The sequence below is a fragment of the Haemaphysalis longicornis genome, unplaced genomic scaffold (genome assembly GCF_048455015.1).
Source record: "Haemaphysalis longicornis isolate Haplotype H1 unplaced genomic scaffold, Haemaphysalis longicornis Haplotype H1 scaffold_8, whole genome shotgun sequence".
Taxonomy (NCBI): domain Eukaryota; kingdom Metazoa; phylum Arthropoda; class Arachnida; order Ixodida; family Ixodidae; genus Haemaphysalis; species Haemaphysalis longicornis.
In genome coordinates this window covers 58,328,415-58,348,324 of record NW_027526445.1, presented here as the reverse complement: position 1 = coordinate 58,348,324, position 19,910 = coordinate 58,328,415, and the positions used below count along the sequence as shown (strand labels likewise).

The 19,910-nt window shown below is 44.0% G+C and overlaps 1 protein-coding gene across 1 annotated transcript; it reads right to left on the bottom strand.

Moving 5' to 3' along the window:
* Positions 1 to 2,732: 2,732 nt before the first annotated feature.
* LOC144148668 (U20-hexatoxin-Hi1a-like) lies at positions 2,733 to 19,712 on the bottom strand. The gene is made up of 5 exons (XM_077680186.1): positions 19,578 to 19,712; positions 17,461 to 17,514; positions 16,933 to 16,963; positions 9,326 to 9,580; positions 2,733 to 3,204 (listed from the first exon to the last, which is right to left on the bottom strand). Exons 2-5 carry the CDS (start codon positions 17,488 to 17,490, stop codon positions 2,879 to 2,881), a joined length of 642 nt encoding a protein of 213 aa, XP_077536312.1. The 5' UTR covers positions 17,491 to 17,514; positions 19,578 to 19,712; the 3' UTR covers positions 2,733 to 2,878.
* Positions 19,713 to 19,910: the final 198 nt, after the last annotated feature.

Genomic DNA, 19,910 nt, shown 5'->3' with positions numbered 1-19,910 from the left:
AAACGGACTACGGTATATGTAAATACACGAGATCACTTACATGTCCAGTATTTGTAGCCGCGCGTTACAACTAACCGAAGGCAGGCTCTGAATATATGTTAAACATTCAAGCTATAAACTACATTGCGTCTCAACCAAACCACAAGCGATACTTCGACATACGCATGGCAATACCGCTTTAAATAGGTGTTATATAGACGCCCGTTTTAAGAATGTGCCCCTGGATTCTTTGAATGAATCCGCCTGCAGTAAACAAGCATTTTTCGAAAATATTGTAGAAGCGTCAGAAGTTATTTGATGCGATATTTGAGGCATTACCCTGGCTTGTGTGGAAAGCACTTGACATAACAGCACGGGCAGCGACGTTAGAAGTACCTCTAGAAATTTGTCCAGAAAATAAAGAAACAATACCGCCCAACGAAATCGTTTTTTGTAGTGGGTCCTCTCAAGTGCACTGCCAAAGGACAGTAACTAAATAATGCAGCTGCAATAAAATCTCATTACAGCGTAGCGGGATATAACTAAATAATGAATATAACGAAGTAAAGCATATTCTTGAAATCTCCATAGACAATCACTCATCCGGAACCTCGCTTTAAGGAAGTAAACTTTACCTCTCAATGGCTATAACGAACAATATTAGTTCCCCCTCCACGAACCCTCCTTCTTCCCCCCCCCCCCAAAAAAAAAAAAAAATCCGACCAATCGGCAGGAAGCACTCCGCCAAGTTTGACACTCGTTCAGAGCGGCTGTTTAAAAAAAATCCCGCGTCGACCTCTCGTCCTTGCGCACCCAGCCCACGCACGGCCGAACGGGCCATCCTCCTCACTCAGGCAGCTGGGTAGAGCGAGCTGGCGGGCGGGCAACGTGGCGGCAGTGAGAGGCGGCGTAGAGTGGTTTCACTCAACGCCTAAGAAGACGCTTTCACTACGGAGGAGCCTACCGACGATGCTATTGTCGCCAATGTCACTGGACAAACTGGCGCAGACAACGACGAAGACGCCGTTGTCTCCCATGCACAGACGTTCCACTTGTCAAAGTCGTCGGAGGTACTCGATGCGGTGGACCTTCTGCGTTGTTTCGCCGGCGCCTATGGCGACGGTGAAAACGCAATCAACGCCAGGCCACCGCTGAAAAGGAAGTCTCGTCTGGGATGTCGGAAACAAAGGAGCATTACTCACTTTTTCAAGCTATGTCTGGCGGGCAATAAAATAGGGAGTGTGTACATGGGGCAAGTCAAATATTTCTCATGTATTCAATTTGCGTCGCGGGTGTGACCGCGTAGCGATACGATGGGCCGCGACGCGGTACCCTTCTTTGCATGCTGATAGGTTTGCACCCAACTGAGCTTACGGTGCAATAAACTGTTATAATTGATATAATAAGATACTGGATATAAAGAAAAAATTACGGCTACCTTTCCACTTCGTTATAACGAGTTGGAGAGCAGTCCTTACTCAGTATTTGTTTTTCCGTTTTCGAGAGAAAGCATTGTAAGGCCCTTCAAACCATAACAAGTTGCTGATTGATGTACTGGTACCAATTAAGGTACCGACAACCGCTTTTGTTCTGACTTTGTAGAATACATCTGCTAGCTGTTTAAACGCTCACATTCCATTGATAAACTTACTTGGCCAAAATGAGGATAAATTTGGTATTTATTGCAGCAATGTTTGTTCTTCAAGTTATCCAACTTCCATTTTCAAGATTCCGTGTAAGTATTGTAGTTGCTCCGCAGCAACGCTGTCTCGTAACGCGTTGTCTGCCCTTCGTGACACCCCCAAAGAGGGCCATGTGCTCAAGCCTCAAGGTAAAAATTTTCAAGAGATTCATATGAAGCTATTGCATGGCGTTCTTGGGGTTCCGATTTAACACAACGTCAGGACGCTTTGTGCGCCGTAAAATAAACTTTCTATTCCTGCAACGTGTGGAGCCATTCTAAAATTGAAAACCTCATTGTAAGACCATTCCCGCCTTTTAGATTGCCTTATGTCCCACATAAGGTTACCAAACCAAGTTGCGCATCGAAGGTCTCAGAACGACGACTTTGTTTTTGTGTCTTCATGGCCGCCACACTCGAGTGTACGGACCTAGTGCTCGAGCTCTACCGTACCGTATATGTCCGTATTTAGACTGTATGTTAAGTGTATTTAAAACTGAGTATAATTGCGAGGTTTCAAAAGGCGTCTGTAATATTAGGTTCATAGGATATAAAGAAACGGTTTAGAATATTTTGTTATACGAAGAATATTACTCAGAAGTATTTTCTGTTGTAGTTTTTGCTACGCGAACCAAGAAACTGTGTAAACACTTTCTTTTCTGTTCATCGAATTACAGCTTGGTAAGGACGTTTGAGTACAATTACATTCCCGCAATTGGGTCGAAATTCCGACTTGCTGATATTTAAGAATACTCGTGGAATAAACGCCACAATTTCTTTTACGATATTCATGTTGCTTAGGCAGCTCAATATCACAAATATGCTTTAGTTTGAAAATTGGTAACGTTGCAATGCGATTTCATTAACAATTATTATTATAATATGAATTTTCACATACTTAAAGCGAGAAGTTTAAAACTTCCTAATAATATAACAGTACTAATGCCTATTATGAGTAGCAACAAGGGAGGACTGTACAGCTCTGTTGTGCTAGAAAGTACACAAAGAACTAAAGATTGATGAGGTATATCCCGGTTATGGAAAAATTATCAGTGAAGTGCACAACGCGGACTTCACAGCAAACACCGTGAATTCAGTTTATTCAACATTCCAGTAGTAACTGTTGTACATGCGAAAGAGCTGTGTCTTTCCAATAGGTGCGAGGGGTAATGGTGGAAGACATTCTCTTCAGATGGTGTCTCCAGCTCAGTTTCCTTATTACGAATGGTGGTCATGGTGCCCGGATCCAGCGTCATGAGAAGCGCCGCTGTGGTGCGTTGAGTCACCATGACCGGATGTGTGACCGTGGTGAGAGGAGCTTCCTCCATGGGCAGAATCATCGTGGTGAGAGGCGTGGCCATGGTGAGTCCCGTCGATCCCGCAAGTTACACTGGAAAGATTGCCGGAGCAACCACCAGCCATGTGCTCTCCGACGGGCTCTCCGGATGTTGTATTCACGCACCAGTGGTGAGTGGGGCTGCACTGAACTGGTTTAAACTCTCCTGAAGTTAAGTTGCAGTGAGGTTCGTTTCCTCTTGCGGAAGCTGCAAAATCAACAGAAAAAAATTATTACTTGTTGTAAAAAATACTCAAAATCTAAAAAATTGTGTTCGCCTGCATGAATCATTCTGTCGCAAATTTAGTTCTTATGATTACACAACACGCCGTTGCATTACAATAAGCTCCTGCATGTACTACAATCTCCTTTGTTACGCCACAGGATTTCATGCGATCATATTTGAATGCACATTTAAGACGGGCTTGCAGTCCCACCTATGTATCTGGTATATAGCTAAGTTCTAGCAACCTGTGTTGCCAGCTTTCGCTCTTGTGCTTTAAATGAATTGATTTTTCATGTGCGTTTTCTGAACACGGGCACTTTCTGTTACAGAGAACACATAATAAAAGCTCTCCACTCACTCCCGCCCCATATCTACGCTCCTACCCATAACTTGCTGGTACACGACCCGTGCATGTTTGAAGCGCGCATGCGCCAGAAGAGAACGCAAGCTCTTAACGCAAAACCACAGAGTAAATTTGTTCATTCAACGCCAAAACCTTACTACTCAGGTCGATCGCAGTTTCACGTGAGAATGAGAGGTGCCTCTGTCCATCTCTTCATGTCGATAATTATATTTGATGTGAAGCCTGTAGCTGTCAGTTTATGTCATATTAAAACAACGCGGCGGAGGAAAGAAATAGATAACGCCAACGTTTTACACCAGGCAGTGCGGCCGCTATGCATTGAAAGTTGCGTAGCAAAAAATTTTTTGGATGGACGGTTATAACCATCCAATAAAATTAACAAGGCAGTCTGTGCACAAACAATACCATCTTTTTTATATTGCTCTCGTTTTAATTTAAATGATTACACAATGTGTAAAAAGCATCTGCAGAAGATAGGCCCAAAGAAGGGGAGGGGAATGTGCCACTTATAACATTTCGGGAGCTGTACTAACATCGCAACAACGCCACTGCGTACGCCCCTGGTTTGTAGTAATGCCGCCTGCACTCGATGCACATGGTACGACTTTATTTTGGGGTTGTTTACGTGTAACAGCCGGGTTTGTAGTGTTGAATGCTTATCGCCTCGTGTTTCTAAAGAATCATTTTATCTCCTCGCCACAGGTTTATTGAATGGAAGGACCATGTGCTTCGACCGGTATAGGTGCTCCTTGTACAACTCATTAACATGAAAAGCAGTGCTAAGGACTTCACTCTCAAAGTGTCTGAAAAATTCGGAGTGTGAATGAACTAATAAAAAAAATTACACCCGCCGCGGTGGCTCAGTGGCTAAGGCGTTCCGCTGCTGAGCACAAGGTCGCGGGTTCGATTCCCGGCCGCGGCGGCCGCTTTTCTGATGGAGGCGAAAAGCAAAAACGCCCGTGCGTACGAGATTTCGGCGCACGATAAAGATCCCCAGGTGGTCAAAATTAATCCGGAGCCCTCCACTACGGCGCGCCTCATCTCCTGCGTTCCGTCGGCGCGTTAAACCCTACAATCAGTAAATCAGTAATAAAAAAAATGGCGCAGCTAGCAGTAGGGGTACCAGGCTAGACAAACGGCTCAATTGGCTACCCCTCCCCTTTCGTCGAAATACCCTGGCTATTGCATCTGCATTAATTTCCGGACTTGCCGGCGAAAGTTCTCAATGACTTGCAAGACCGGATAGTTTAGTCCGCAGGCTTTCACATCGCTCCCAAAGTGGTTCGCGTTAGCTCTCTGAGACCTCAGTTGAAGTAAAAAGCCAACGCCAGCGCTACGAACATAAAAACAAATCTCTCGGCCGGAATGGGATGACGGCTCTATCGGATAGCTGCGTGCTTCGTAACGCGAGGGACCCCACTTTGGTTCCGACCATGGGAGGTGTATTTTTGTTTTTATGTTATATTTGGCGGCAGATGTTAATATTCCTCGCCCCTTCTACGTGAGTACCCCTCGGGCCTTTGGGGTAGCCCAGTGGTTGCGTGGCCGGTTTCGAGGCATAAATGTCTCGGGTTCGATTTCCGGAACTCCCTGGACAGATATTCTTCGCGAGGCTCGCACTTCCAACCTGTTAACGTGCTCCTCCTCTCCTCTCACCTTTCCTTCGCACTCCACCATTTTTTAACGCGAAAGTGGTTTATTCCTAAAAAAAAAACAGATTTCCCTGCCGTCACAGAAATCACAGAAGTGACGCCAGTACAACGACGCAAGCGGCCTGTAAAGGCGCACCCCTGCACACGGGGCATTCTTTCGGGGAAGCAACCTTTAGTACTAAAGAGTAAACTATACTTAGGGTAGTTCGTTTCCGGGTTTTTATATTTTAACAGGAGAGTGTTTTTGGCCAGTATACACGACGATTTCACTGAAGTCATATCTATCACGGAAATTAAGCCAGCACACCATTGCCGAAGCGACCCCCAAGCAGGACGTCACTCGCCAAGCACACCCACAAGACCGCCACCGACCCTTAATTCATGCTGAGCTGCAGATTTAGCTGCAGATTTTACTTTCGTGTTTTACATATTCCTATGGCACAGTAATCAACGACAGTTTTTTTTGTTGTGACGGACGGACAATGTTTGGCCTAAACCACTCAGCTGGTAAATGAAGACCGGGAATGATCAAGCAAGGGCTTTGTTTCACAGAGCACTATCACTCGCATGAAGAGTAGTGAAAGGACAAAATATTTTAAACTTCGGAGCACTTGTTGCCCACCGTGGAATATTGATTCTTCTCTTTCGGCTCAGAGTTAAGTGAATTACTAAAAGACGCTGTTGAAATCTATTATGAGTTAACCCGGAAATTGCAAGCTTCGCCTCTGCTGGCAACAGGGTGCTACATACGGATACCCCAGAATGCCCTTTACCTATTTCAAGGGGAGCATGCAATCGAACAGGCATGGGATGTCATAATCTTGTTTCCGCGGAAGCTCTTGTTCGTATGGAGTAAACCATTATTGACCCCGATGATACCACATTTAGGTACCGTGAGCAGCCACAGGAACTAAAATGGGTAAATGCACATTCAAACTTCTCCTAAATGTTCTGTGCTAACCGACTCTGGTAACTGCCTAGCCTGTAGCGTGCCTAATAATGCAAGCTGCTTCTAATAACACACTAAGGAAAGCACCAAGCTTTTACACCAATCCCGCTGAATATGCCCTACTCGAGAAGTTAAGTCTCAAAGAAATCGTAAGAAAGGGAGGAATGGCGGAACCCTAGAAACAGTCACGTCGTACACATAATCAATCATAATGAGCTCAGTAGTTACGCGCAGGCAGTTTCAACCCCAATGACAAGGGGAGAATTCATTGGGCAGTCAGTTTTCATAAATTCGCATAGGTTTATTAGTACCCTTAGGGAGTTGGCCCAGGAAGCTCTATCGCTCCACTTTTTGAAAATCTGCGCACTTCGTTAAACACGGATTTTATTTGAAAAGCCGAGTGATATAAAATTCTTTTTGTTGTGTATTTGCTGACAAAAGAGCCAAGATACCCCCTTCATATAAAAATGAGGATGCAACCTCTCTCTTTGAACTCGGTTGTTTACTTGTATTGCACAACGAGAGATGAAGAAACCGAGTTTTACGTCTACTTGCAAAGACGCTCATGGAACAATGGAGTATAAATGTGTGAAACCTTAAGGTCTTATTCCTCCCAAAAGGCACCGTATCAGTTTATGCTCATTTTCTGGTCAAACGTTGCACTCAGGGTAATATTTGAAGCCGGAAACCTGTATTCTTGATTCGCGCTCCGCAGAAGCGTTTGATGTTTTGGACACAATCTCCACTTGTAGAAATTTGAAAGCTGGAAATTTCAACATCAGAATGGGCAGTTCTCGTAAAGCAGGTTAGAGGCCTGTGAAATCTACCCAACTTTTTAAAACCCATTTAACTGGAGAGAGCCCTGGTACAACGTGCAGAAGGTGAGCAGAAAGGTACTCTATATACAAGCCGTTGATATATTGTCTGTGTGGCCTAGCCAAAGTAAGTTATAGATTATCGTAGATAATTTTGACAAAAAAGGAATAGATTTTAAAGGTGTGTTAAACGCCCTCTAAATAAAGTGCATTTGAGGTGGTTTATGTCATATTGTATATATCATACAAATGGTGCGTGCGAAGTGTTATCTCTACGTGCTTCATTGCGCAATATAATAGTTGTAATCTTTGAATATTACCCACGACCACAGAAAGCGTCTTGCTTCATAATCTAAGATGCGGAACAAGTTTCTGAAGGTACGGGATAACAATGTTTAGACCTAAAGAGCCGCAAATTCTCCTACCTCTCGTGGATGAAAGTGCCTATTATATAAACAGCAGCACCACTAAAACTGAGTCGTTCATTTAAAGGCGTAAACTGTGTCGGGTGGCAGCGTCATTATTGCAATGTTAAAATTGTCAAGAATAGATTTTTCGCTTTCTGTTTATTATGAAAAAGGAATATTTCACAATGCCTTAAACTCGGTTTTGTTTGTAGTAATGGAACGTTGTATGGGTGAACTGAAAACACATTTACCCTCAGGCATTTGGGTATTGATGCAGCTGTGTACGTCGAAATGGTTTTTTTTCACGCATTTATTAGGGTAGATTTAGGCTCGGACAAAGCGGAATTTAGGAGGGTAAAACTGTGGGACATAGTTGAATGGTAATCAGCCCCAAACGTGTTTTAAGAGTATTCATTATGACAATAGTCTACATGTTCTTCCTGAGCGTGATTATGCCCTTGATTTCGTCGAGATATGTTAATTTCCCTATCCAATCATGCCTGCATAGTTATAAAACGTTGCTATCAAATGTCATTGCCTCCTCTCTCACCTCGACCCCAGTATGAAGTAAATTAACTGCACCTAACTAAAATCCCACTTGAAACTGTTTACATCTTCAAAATTACGGACATTTAAATTTAACAAAATTCCACACTTGAGCCAAACAAACAAACAAACGAACATTTATTCAAAGGGATGGCTGAAGGCCGCATGGGGAAGGGAGGCCCTAATTCAACACTTGAGCCCAATTCAACACTCACGAGGCCGAATCCCATTCTACCGAGCGTGTGGAGGCCTGGTAAGAGAAAGCTACCCTAAACAAGTTGCATTTATTTTGTTTTCTTTATTATTGTCACAATATTTTGTTATTACATATAATATTGTATATACTTGTAGATATTGTTATATTGTTTTATATTGTTATTGTTAAATTATTATGTATATTGCCTCTTTTATTTATTATGAAGAGTGCAGTTACCATACATAAGTCATCTAAGTCGCACACTGAGATATAAGGGAAAAGTGGCGTGAGGATTTCCGAAGGAGTTCGGAACAAAGCACAATTCCGCTTTTAGTGACTGCAAAGAATAATTGCATGTGGAACGCAATGTGGTATTTCTCGTAGTGAGGAGTGTGAATAGTATATGCTTTGCTTTCACTGTATAAAATGTAACTGTTGTAGATGATAACAGGAGCGGTTCGATTGTTGCCAGAGGGCCCTGTACTAAGAGTTGGTCTCTGTGCCTGTGTACGCGCGCTTGCGTGACTCTGTGGGTACGTCTTCGTGAGCATGCGTGGAATTTTTTTTAAATTACTGTACGCAATTTAAGCTTTTCATATTAGAAATTTATTCCGCAGTTTATTTTGTACATGCTGATGTGTACATTTAATTGCTGGGTGTTGAAATGTTTGGTAGGTGAAAATTGGATGCTTAAGCGGCCGAGGAATGTACAACGCTTCCGTGAACCTAAGCTGGAGGGAATGGTAACATCCTTCCAAACCTGACACGTTATCTGCTACCAAGTGACCCATAGTTTCAAACTTCTCGTCCCTACCTGAAATGGCGTTGTTACGCCAATAATAGCCACAGATGAAAATTTAATTAAACACCACGTGCAAATTTTACCTTGATTGCGTAAAATCAAAATCTCGAAATTGTGATGCAAAGTGTAATGATTATTTTCAAGCGTTATAAGCGTGTACCAATTTGTGACATATCTCACAGTACAAACGTTTTTTTAAGCGCTAGTGCAGATGTTAGAAGCTTGAGATAATAAGGAAGCGAGTACCAAAGCCGACAGGCACGCACAAGCCAAGTGGACATACAACAAATTAGTGCGGCTGGCTGGGGATTGCGGACAGGTAACAAGCATTTCCGTGTGCTAAAAGCTATTTCACAAATAACAGGAGCTTACCTTCGGCGTGCTCCCAGTCATGGTGCTGGCGAATGCAGGCACAGGAGACCAGGTTCAAGGATGGTGCCTTTATTTGGCCGAATTCGCGATCATAGCAGGCACAAAAACGGCGGCCTCGAGTGGTCGCTCCGAAGCACTGAATCGGAAGATATTCACCGTGTTCGTCGCACTCGGGAACCAAAAGGCCCGTCAAGTTGCCTGTAGCGTGTTGCTCCTGAAGCCGGCGCCGCTGGCAGTCTGTCTGGCCGGTCGAGGCTGATAGATAAAATAATTTAAAAAAACGTCGTTGAACCCAGGCGAGTGAGTGGCTGAAGTGCAAGGTGAACACCTAGCGTGAGCCACATTTAAAATCGGACTTCAAGTTTTGGTATATTTTGAATCATGGCCATTTTAGAGTGGACGTTCATTAATGTCTGCAGCATAAATTATAAATTACAAAGAAAAAGAAGTGCAAGTTGCGTCACCATACAACTTGGTAAAAGTGGATATCTCAAGCGATTTTAGCCAACAACCGCCTCGAGGAACCGTATAACGGAGAAACAAATCTCGGTGGTGGTAGTAAATACAAGTGTGGCCGCAGTTTGAAACACAGCAAAGCCGCATTTCAGTACATCATCTGAGCTCTGAAACACAGGTACTTTCTATATCTACCAATTTATATCGTTATTTTTTTGGCGCCTACGGATAATACAAAGATAAATACATGAGAAATCATAATCTGTTTTTCGTATAACATTGATTTGTGAGCAATGAACAAAAAATTGTGGAAAACAAAATATCTAGATAATTGAACACGTTATGAAAACGACCAAAAACTGAGCTCTTCGTAAATGGCAATCTTCTTAAATCAGTACGTAAACACAAGTAGATACGCACAACGCTGAATTGATGAGTATTTAAAAAACACAACTAATCTGTCCAACCAATCGACTATATGGTGTTTCCGTTTATTACAAGCCGGAAGGTGTTTAGGTTTCGTGAAAGTAGTTTCATTGTGACTTTTACAAGACAGATTTTCTTTCTGTGTCTTGGCCTGGGGCTTGTCGTAGTCTCCCATCTAATGTTGCACATGCTTCTGCGCTTTCATCTGGTTGTTCAGAAAACAACGATGCAGAGACCCCCCCTTCCAGCACCACCCCCCAAAGGAGAGCGCGATACAACGTTCCCAAAGCGAATGCTTCTCGCCGATTTCTTAGTTTTTGTTTTGGTGGCGCTGCGGCATGGCAGTGACCTCTGGAGTGAGGATGTGGGATGGGCTTGCCTAATTGCCCCAATTGGCAAAGCGCCCGTGGTACCGTTTTTAAACATGTTCAACAAGCGTTAGCAGCACCCGGTGGAATCGTCTAGCGATATTTAAGCGTAGGAAACAGCTCATAATTTCGTGGTTTCTTTTATAAGCGGCAGGGTTGCGGATTTCTAGTTCCAGTTTTAGCCATTATATCCGCCCATTTCCCAAATGTGTAACCTTGTTTCCGCTTTGGAGTTGAAAACGGGAGCTGTACAAAGCAACCTTCAAGTTTTCGTCCCCGGCCACACCGCATGGCGGTATCTAGGGCTGCGTCCGTGCACCTGTTGTGTGCGGGTAGTGCTCTCGCGTGAAAAGCAAGAAACATCAGTTCGTCTAAACACCCCGAATCAAACCGCTGGCTAAGCCTAGTTACGGTGGCTGCGAAATTGCAAAAGTTAGCTATTGGCGGGTAGCCGACGCGGCGGCTCGTGTTCCGTAATTCCCTGGCCCCCAGACTTCAGCGGAGCTCCCAGTTCGGAGACAGAGCTATTGGAGAAGTATCGAGTCTGAGGTCGTCGCTTTCACGCGACAAACCTAACATAATTTAGCGCTGAAAATCGAACTCCCAAAAGCGCAACCACTTTCCAGATTGCTCCAGAGCGCCCAAAGCGAACAACCAATTACATTTTTCGTGCACACTTTTACGGTAAATTTTAACGATTTTAATTTCAATAAAATAACCCACACATCTAGCATTAAATGGATAATTTTAGATAGTCCGCTGCTTCAAGCGTGTATGTTTAAACAGACATTCTAAACCAGCATCTCCCGCTTAACCTTTATTTCTAGCTCGCCATGGCGTCGTGAAAGCAATCATTAAAATTCGCCTTTCAAACTCCTTGCCCTCTACTATGACTATAGTAAACATTCTGTAGCTCATTTTATGGCGGCCAGTTAGATAAGCAACACGACACACCCTAATATTGGTGATTTACTAGAACCAGCAAAGATTATCGTCGCAGCCACCTTTATAGATCACCAACAGTGTGTCCAATACCGCAGTTTTGTAATGACTTGGATTCAGTTCTTGTTACTCATCATTCCTCCTTTGCGGGGGGATGAGCACGGGGACGGAGTAGAGGAGGCATTCTAGGCGCAAAAATTGCTGTGGGTTAAAGCCAGAAACATTCAGGGCTGCTGATTCAGAGGAACGTTCCGTATATACGACATCTTTTCCGAGCAATTGCTTACGGAACTCTTTATCGCACATATCAATATTTGTAATTTCTTTATCCTCTCACACAACGCATCTCAAAATACTATTATATACACTACCCTTCCCAGATGGGAGGTGAAGGGCCCGAACGAGCATGCCTCTCCCCAAAGCATATCCAGTGAACACCCGCTACTACGGACTTGGTTACAACAAATTCTCTCTAATGCGTAACGTGGGAACGTTTGTTTAGTTTTCAATAGACTCAATACAAAGCACTTCAGGCGACTAGTCGTCCAGGAGATCTTCGGGTAACACGAACAAGTTCGGCCGGCCCAACACTGCTGGCTATTCTGGGTAGCTAACATGGCAGTCTTGGCGGGGTGCGGCGGGGAATTCACGTGACCAGAAGCAAAGGAAAATAAAAGAAAACCACAAGGCGAAGCGAATTTGCGCCACTGAAGAAGGGAGGGAGCGAAAAAAAAGGCGCAGATAAGCTACCACTTCTTCCACCCTTTTCACCCGCGGAGCCAGCGGCAGAACAAAGGAAAACAGCACAGCGAGGGCCCGTTTTGTGGCCGCTCTGCTCTGGAGAAGAGAGGGGAAAAAATAAGATGATAAAAAAGTAAAAGAAGCGACAACCAAGACGTCCTGCTCACGAACGTAGCAGCGGTCCCAACCAATACCGTTTCTAAGCGGGATTATGGGAGTTCGCGTCGGATCGCGTCGCGAGTTCCACCGCGTCACCGCAGAGAAAACAAGAAGTTCCCCCTGTGTCTCTGCTGCGCTTCTCCTTGGGGTTGCGGGTGTACGCTCTCCGTCCCCGCTTGGACTGGATAAAACTAGGAATGAGCCCTCACAGACAGTATTCAGTATATTTTGTATTTTTCCTTCAGCGAATATCTATTGGATTCGCATTCCTGAAGCAAGACACATGCGCGCATCTGGTCGTGATTGCGAGTCTTATTTGCGAGGGTTTCCGAAAAGACTAACTTGTGATAAGACGAGCAAACCATCACGGTCCCTTCGAGCTCGTTCCCGGTATAGGTAATTTGTTCCGATAAAAACAGCGTTCTCAATTTTTTAACTGCACCCCTGTAATAAATCCTAGTGAATGGTAATCAGCAAATACGCAGCAAAAAAGAAACGGTGCCACGCCGTCACTGCCGCTATTGGCGGTGAGCGCGACCACGGGCGGCGCTGCGGAGCGCGCCTCCGTGACGTCGGCTTAGGGATTCTCGCATTTGTCGTCTGCTTCACTCGGGCTCGCTCTCTATGCTGTTTCTTTGCGCGCGGTTGAGATTTTGTGCTTGTCCGCAGCAGATCTCGCGAATGCGCAACTTTTTTTTCGTAACAAAACATTTAAAACAGCGTAAACTAGCTCAAGGCGTGATTTTAAGTTTAGTTTTTGATACCGCTCCGGAAAAAAACATTGCCGGCGTCGCCCATGCATTGCTCCGAAGCTGGTCCTGTGCGGAGCGCGAAGAGTCGGAGCTAGGCGTCAGCCTCTGTGTTCAGCAGTCTTTCGAACAAAGGTAACAGCCGCAGGCTGACAACCGACAACAGCGAAAATGGAAGACCAAAACAAATTCCAGGCCCTCGGGGCTGTCGCCTTTGGCAGAAGGCATTACGAGTCCAGCTAATCGTATGTAAGGTAAAACAGATTTGGCAATCTTGCCTAACACTCGAAACTATTGTATCAAGTCACTTTACGTTGTCACGGCATGAAAGTGTGCCGACATGCACTATGGGGCGCAAATTATGTAGGTTGATTTCCAAATAACCTGCTGTGTGTATAGGCGCGTGCTGGTTTTATACCAGGCTTCTAACCAGTATGCAGGCTTATTGAGCAAAACGAGTAACCCGTAAGGCAAACATACAGTAAGGCTATGTTTGTTCAGATTTGGAGGGATATTTCGGTATATTTACCACAGCCATATCATCCCAATATTCAGATAGGCGTTATAGTAAAACTGCACTCAAGAGATGGAGGACCGGGAGGAGGAGAAAACTTAAATAGTAAAATCGAGCTGGTTAGTGGGCAGGCTCCTCAGTCCAAGACGAGAGAGTAAGATTCATTCTTCAATACACCGAACGTCATCCCGAGTAGGCCAGGATTTGTTCTTTGCGACTAAATGGGTTGGAAAACAATAAAGAGCTGTCTGGACATATTCATTGGTTTCGAATTGTGTTATACTGAAAATTGGCATGTATACTATTTATTGCGTTAGTAAGCAAGTATATCAAGTTTTCAACACCGTAATCATGTCATAACTTTTCGGGTTAAGATCGAGTTCGTTACGATATCGATGGTTCGATAGAAATTAGGTGCACAAAAGCCGCCTTCGAGTACTGTGGACAACGTTATCTGCGCCGTAACACAGATCTTATTGCATTGAATATTCACAGGAACTTTGTGAGCCTCGCAAACATCCCCAAACCTCCTAGGACGTTTAGGACGGTGCAGGAAAATGAATGCATTGGGCACAGAAAAAAAAAAAACGTCCATCTAACAACAACGAAAGAACAACACCCGTTTTATTTCCTGCTGTGCGACCCGCTGCTTGATGCGTGGTATTAGACTGTTGAGTCTTCATAAGAGCATCTCAGAAATAGTTAAGGGAAGCATACACATTTTGAATACTTATCGAGGAGCTCTGAGCGCTGAAACTCGCAAATACGCTAGATAGGACGAGGGCGAGTTACACGCGATTGTCTGAGCGATGCTCTCTGAAAGTCGTTCTCTCGCTCCTCGTGTGTTGTAAAATTGTGCGGGACAAAGCTTGAAATTAACACGCTTTTTAAAGCACCAAAGCATCAAAGCGGGCGATTTCTAGCAAAGGCACTGCTGCCAGTCAGAACCGGACGACCGCGGCGCGGGTGTAGCAGCGGGGCGAGTGTAGCAGACGACAGCGGAGCGGGTCCCTAAGCTGACGTCAGATCCAGGGGGCGCCACTCAAACATCTCACCGCCAATAACACCCCTTATGCAGATGGGGGCGCGTAGCGGCTTCATGGCTTCTGCTCTCAACGTGAGCGGCCCAGTTAACGAAGCGTCGAAAACCATCACCATCACAAGTCCTGGTGATGGAGGTAAACCACTTTACAGTAACTGCACAAACGGCAGGCGGCAGTCTCGAGTTTATTTTGGTCTAGGAAGATTGTCTGCAGAATATCGGCAATTTCGCCGGGCCTACCACGGACGCAAAAACCTTGGTCTTCTCAAATTTATTTCAGTATCATTACATACTCGGCACTCAGATTGGTTACCTTTGGCCGTCTACACCTTGCGTACTCGAAGTGGCCATTTTTTGACAAGGAAGTATCTAATCTTCTGAAACGGCGCAACTGAAGAACGGAGGGAGGTGTCAAATGAAGGTTCGGTTACATATACAAAAACAAGATACCAGAAAACTAAAAGATTCAAATGTAAACTGGCCAATAAAGGCGAAGAACCGGGTAGATATACAACACCATGAGACATTCACAATAAATAATATTAGGAAAATTTAACACTTTAAGAGAACATCGCGACACAAACGTTACCATTCACCTTCATCCGTACCACCCCTCTCGTTTTTCGAACAAAAATACCTGCCAACAACGTCTCAAAACTATCCGCGCTAGGAGTATCCAAGAACTTCGCAGGAGCAATGAAATATTTTCGCGGAACATAAACGACGTAAAAACTATGATTCCTTGTTTTAACTTACTCTGGTAGGTCTGGCAGATAATAAAATACGGTGGTTAACCAATTTAGTCGCACATCGCCCATTAGGGCCCCCTCAGCAGAAGTTCTCCATAATAAATGTAAATCAAATGTACTCGCCTCGGAATTTTGTCACTGTATTGATTTGAGGGTAATTTGCAACGTGGTTGCTATGCATGTTGAAAAAAGCAATTATCGAGTATACATTTTTGGGCAGAATGAAGCATAAGAATATATAAATCAGCGGAATGTATGATCCATCTTATTTCTTGAATTCTTTGCCTCCCTGAATCTGGCAATCAAAGAAGACGAAACACGCTTGGCACAAAGTTTCGATGCGATGTCCTTTGTTTTGCTTGAGGGAGAAATTTACGTAAGGCTGTACAAAGACAACTGAATATACGTTTTCGTGCCTACGGTCGTGCGTGTCGCTTATTTTTAATGGTATTCAGTTGAGCTTGAGCCGTAGGGAAAATAGCCACATATATACTTGGTGTTTGTATGGCGAGTTCGACTTCTTTCGCCCATAAAAGATCGTGTTTTGCGGCTAAAAAAGGCCAATTATGTGTAGCCCATGTCGAATCTCTCTAAACGGTTCGGTATCCGCAAAATCTTTACAGACATAAGCCGCGCACCTGATTTGCATGTTCCCAGAGGCGCCCAAGGAATGCCACTTGACACACCCACCACTTTCCCCAACCTATCCTGCACGTCCTTGCTGTCCTGTCTAGCTCCTCCCATTATAGATGACATTGGGACTTTTAACAACTCCGCTTTCTCTCGCTCGGACTACCGGCCCAATCTTTTCGGTAACCAATTCTGTGCATGTGCTTTAGCGCGACGACATGTAATTGCAGTTTTGCTTTTCTTTTGGCTTTTATATCGCGTGTTTGCAGTACTTATTACAGGAATGCTGCTACCGGTAGTTACCTAATCATGTTTTGACATGTGTAAATAATGTTTTCTCTTTGCCTATATATTTTCTATTTTTCCAAGTGTTCTATAAACTTGTGGCAAAATGGCGGAATAAAAAAAAACAGAAAGGCAGACACACCAACATTTCTTCGTTTCCATATGTCTAAAATTACTCTCTCGGTAGAATGCATATGTAATGCGTGCAGAACGATAGCTAGTGTTGCCAGTGTTGAAGGGAAGACAAGAACCAAGCGGGTAGCAGTGCAGCTATGGTTCCAGAATAAAACTAATCGACATGTTTTTTTTTTTTTTTTTTGCGGAACCAACCCCTCCCTCTGTAAAGGAAAAACAACACTCTTGTGCCGATTTTACGACGATTATGAAAGGTTTCTCGAGTAGATTGTAGTCAGGTATAGTGTGGTGCAGCAAACATATAGTTAAGCTCTTTTAGAGCTAAAGTTACCCTGAAACTAAACGATTGAACGGATGCTGACGCGTAGTTGTTTAATATGTTAGATATTATAATGTAGAGAGACCACTTACCAGAAAGCGAGTCCGCTACGAACGCGCATATCTGAAAAAAAAGAGCATAAGCGTGGATAACACCGTATATCAAGACACTGATGCAGTGGGACATGTCAGGTTTAAGTGTAACGGTGCTGAGTGTCATAAATAGGATTTGTTGTGGATTCGTTAATAATCAAGAAAACGTTTTGAATGTAGAGGGATATGGATTAGGCAACACTCGAATTGAGCAATTGATACCACTTTTTGTTAAAAATTCTTCGAAATATTTTCACTGTATAAAAGACCAAAAATGTACTAACTGCACTTTGAGGTTTAGTGTACTCATAAAACGAATGCTGAGCTCTACATTGCTTTGCTGATCGCTTGGACGCATTACCAGGTGAAGTTTAATAGCAAATAAATAGCGGAAATCTACGCAGCAGACACTATGGTAGGTTGTGCGTTTGAAATTTACGGTTCGATTTGCGATTTCAAGTTATTAAATATTCGTTGAAGTGGATATGTCTTGAAGAACATTTTTGTACCAATTGCCTGGCAACTCACCAGAACAAAACATAGGATTATCCCAGTCATGACTGTTGTCTCGGTGTGTTCCTTCTGAAAATATTGAAAAACATGCCAATAATACATATGCGAATTTATAGACCCTTTGCAAAAAGGCGGACAACACGGAGTATTCAGCAGTGGTCACACTGGTGGTGAACGCGACGACGCCATTAGAAAGGAAGCAGGTCGTAGCAACGCCGTTGCGGTTGCACGTTTTCGCCCACGGCTTCACGAGTCTGTTACCCCACGACGCGTATGCAATTATGTGGACGGTGGACGGTAGCTACTCCATAGAAACTTTGTGCTCGCTTCCTTTTAGCTTCCTTTCTAATGGCGGCGCAGCGGGTGCACAGTGTTGCCAGAGTGGCTTGCTGATTTTCTGCCAACGATTTGGCCATTTTGCAAAGGGTCTATTATTTCACTTTAGGTACACTTGGGAAATGATTCGCTAAACTGAAAGAAATGTGTTAACCCGCCGTGGTGGCTTAGTGGCTAAGGCGTTGCGCTGCTGAGCACGAGGTCGCGGGTTCGATTCCCGGCCGCGGCGGCCGCTTTTCTGATGGAGGCGAAAAGCAAAAACGCCCGTGTCTACGAGATTTCGGCGCACGTTAAAGATCCCCAGGTGGTCAAAATTAATCCGGAGCCCTCCACTACGGCGCGCCTCATCGCCTGCGTTGCGTCGGCGCGTTAAACCCTACAATCAATCAAGAAATGTGTTAATAAATTTGTATACCTTCAAAGTGTGTGTACAGACCATGGTTTTGCGCTGCTTATATTAGTCCAAGACGTAATTGCACGCCGAGAATATCCCAGTATAAATCGTACTAAATAAAAGTAAATATTTATTACAGTTTGTGAGACATGTAGTTGGCCTACGCCTTTCATGCAAAATATCGTCACAATTTTCTTCGGCCGGTCGAGCACGGCAGTGACAAAAGCTCCAAACTAGAGCTGGAAATGACTGCTGTAAACAGGCTTTCGCCGAGACACATGAAAAATGTGCCATTGCATGAAACAGGGTTGAAGGTATGTCGGAGATGATGTGAACTATCGTTAATAACGACGTCAATTTATCAATGTTTCATTTCATTGCCTGAGATTTGATTGCAGGTGGTTACATTAATACTACATTTGCATTTCAAGCTGGCTTTGCGCAGCGGTGTTATTGTAGTGTCTACGTTTTAGTCTTAAGCGACACAAGTGGAACCTCGAATACAAAAGACCAACTGAATCACCATATGCTTCGAAAGGTGGGGAACATGTTTAGTATATTAACAAACCGAACGCCACATCATGAGGTGCTCCGGTTAAATGTCTAAAAAAGTAAAGTTAGTTCGTGTAGCCTAAGAAAATTTCAGAGACGCCCCACAGCATAATGCCATATCCAAAATCTAACGTAGATTTTTCTTCCAATTCAAAACACGGCTTAGGTTCTATTATTCATAAAAATGAAGTTAATCTTATTCTACCACGACCGAAATGTGTCTAGGCTGAAAGAGCCAGCAGTATTCTTTTACCTGTTATCCTAAGCACTAAGCACATCTGTCCAGCGACTGTGGATATTTTAGGTTGCTTTGCTTACAATTACAAAACGGCAATTGTTGCATTTAATAGTTTATGCGAAAACAAAAAATAAATATTATGCATTCAAGGAAATGCAAGGTCCAAGGAAATGCAAGGGGCGTTTTTAGGGATACTTACAACCGCGAAGAGTTATGGGAAACTATATTCTTGTTCCGCAAAAACAGTAACTGATTTCTTGCGTTTGCAGCGTCAGCGATCATCTTTTATACATCACAATGCGCAAACTATTTTTCCGTTTTAAATATTAGCGAGGGCTTGTAATATCTCACAAAGCGAAGAAACCGCAGGCGTGATGAGTGGTTATATCAACCCCCTATCATATTGCACCCTTCTGATGAAGATAATGGTTTCAGTTTAATGGCGCAAGGCCGACATGGGCAAAGAGCACTAAACACAAAGTTATTTGATGAGGAGGGAACTCGGTTAAATCGGTTATATTGCACCCTTCTATCAAAACGAGCATTGTTATAAAAATTGTGTCAATAGAGCGTGCCCACTACACGCAGAAAGAGCGAAAAGGTCGCACTTACACGCTTTGCACGTGAGTTGCCGCAGAAAGTGGCAGTCAGGGTCTTGGAAGGTTTGTGACGAAACGAGGTCCAGTCCTCGTGCTTATGAAGGGCAAAAGTAGATTGACGTGCTGGTGGCGCCAGGCACCAGTAACACTCAAATTTCGCTTCAAATAGAGATTGTCGCGACAGGATCGTATGTCAGCTGCAGGAAGGCGATAGAGTCGAGAGATATCGCTCAGAGATGGACAAGGTCAAAAGCAGGCACGTCAAACAGTTTGGCTTGACTGCTTTATTAGGATGGGCTGTGAGCGATACAGGGGGCATGTCCACACTTAAGCTTCCTTTGCGGCT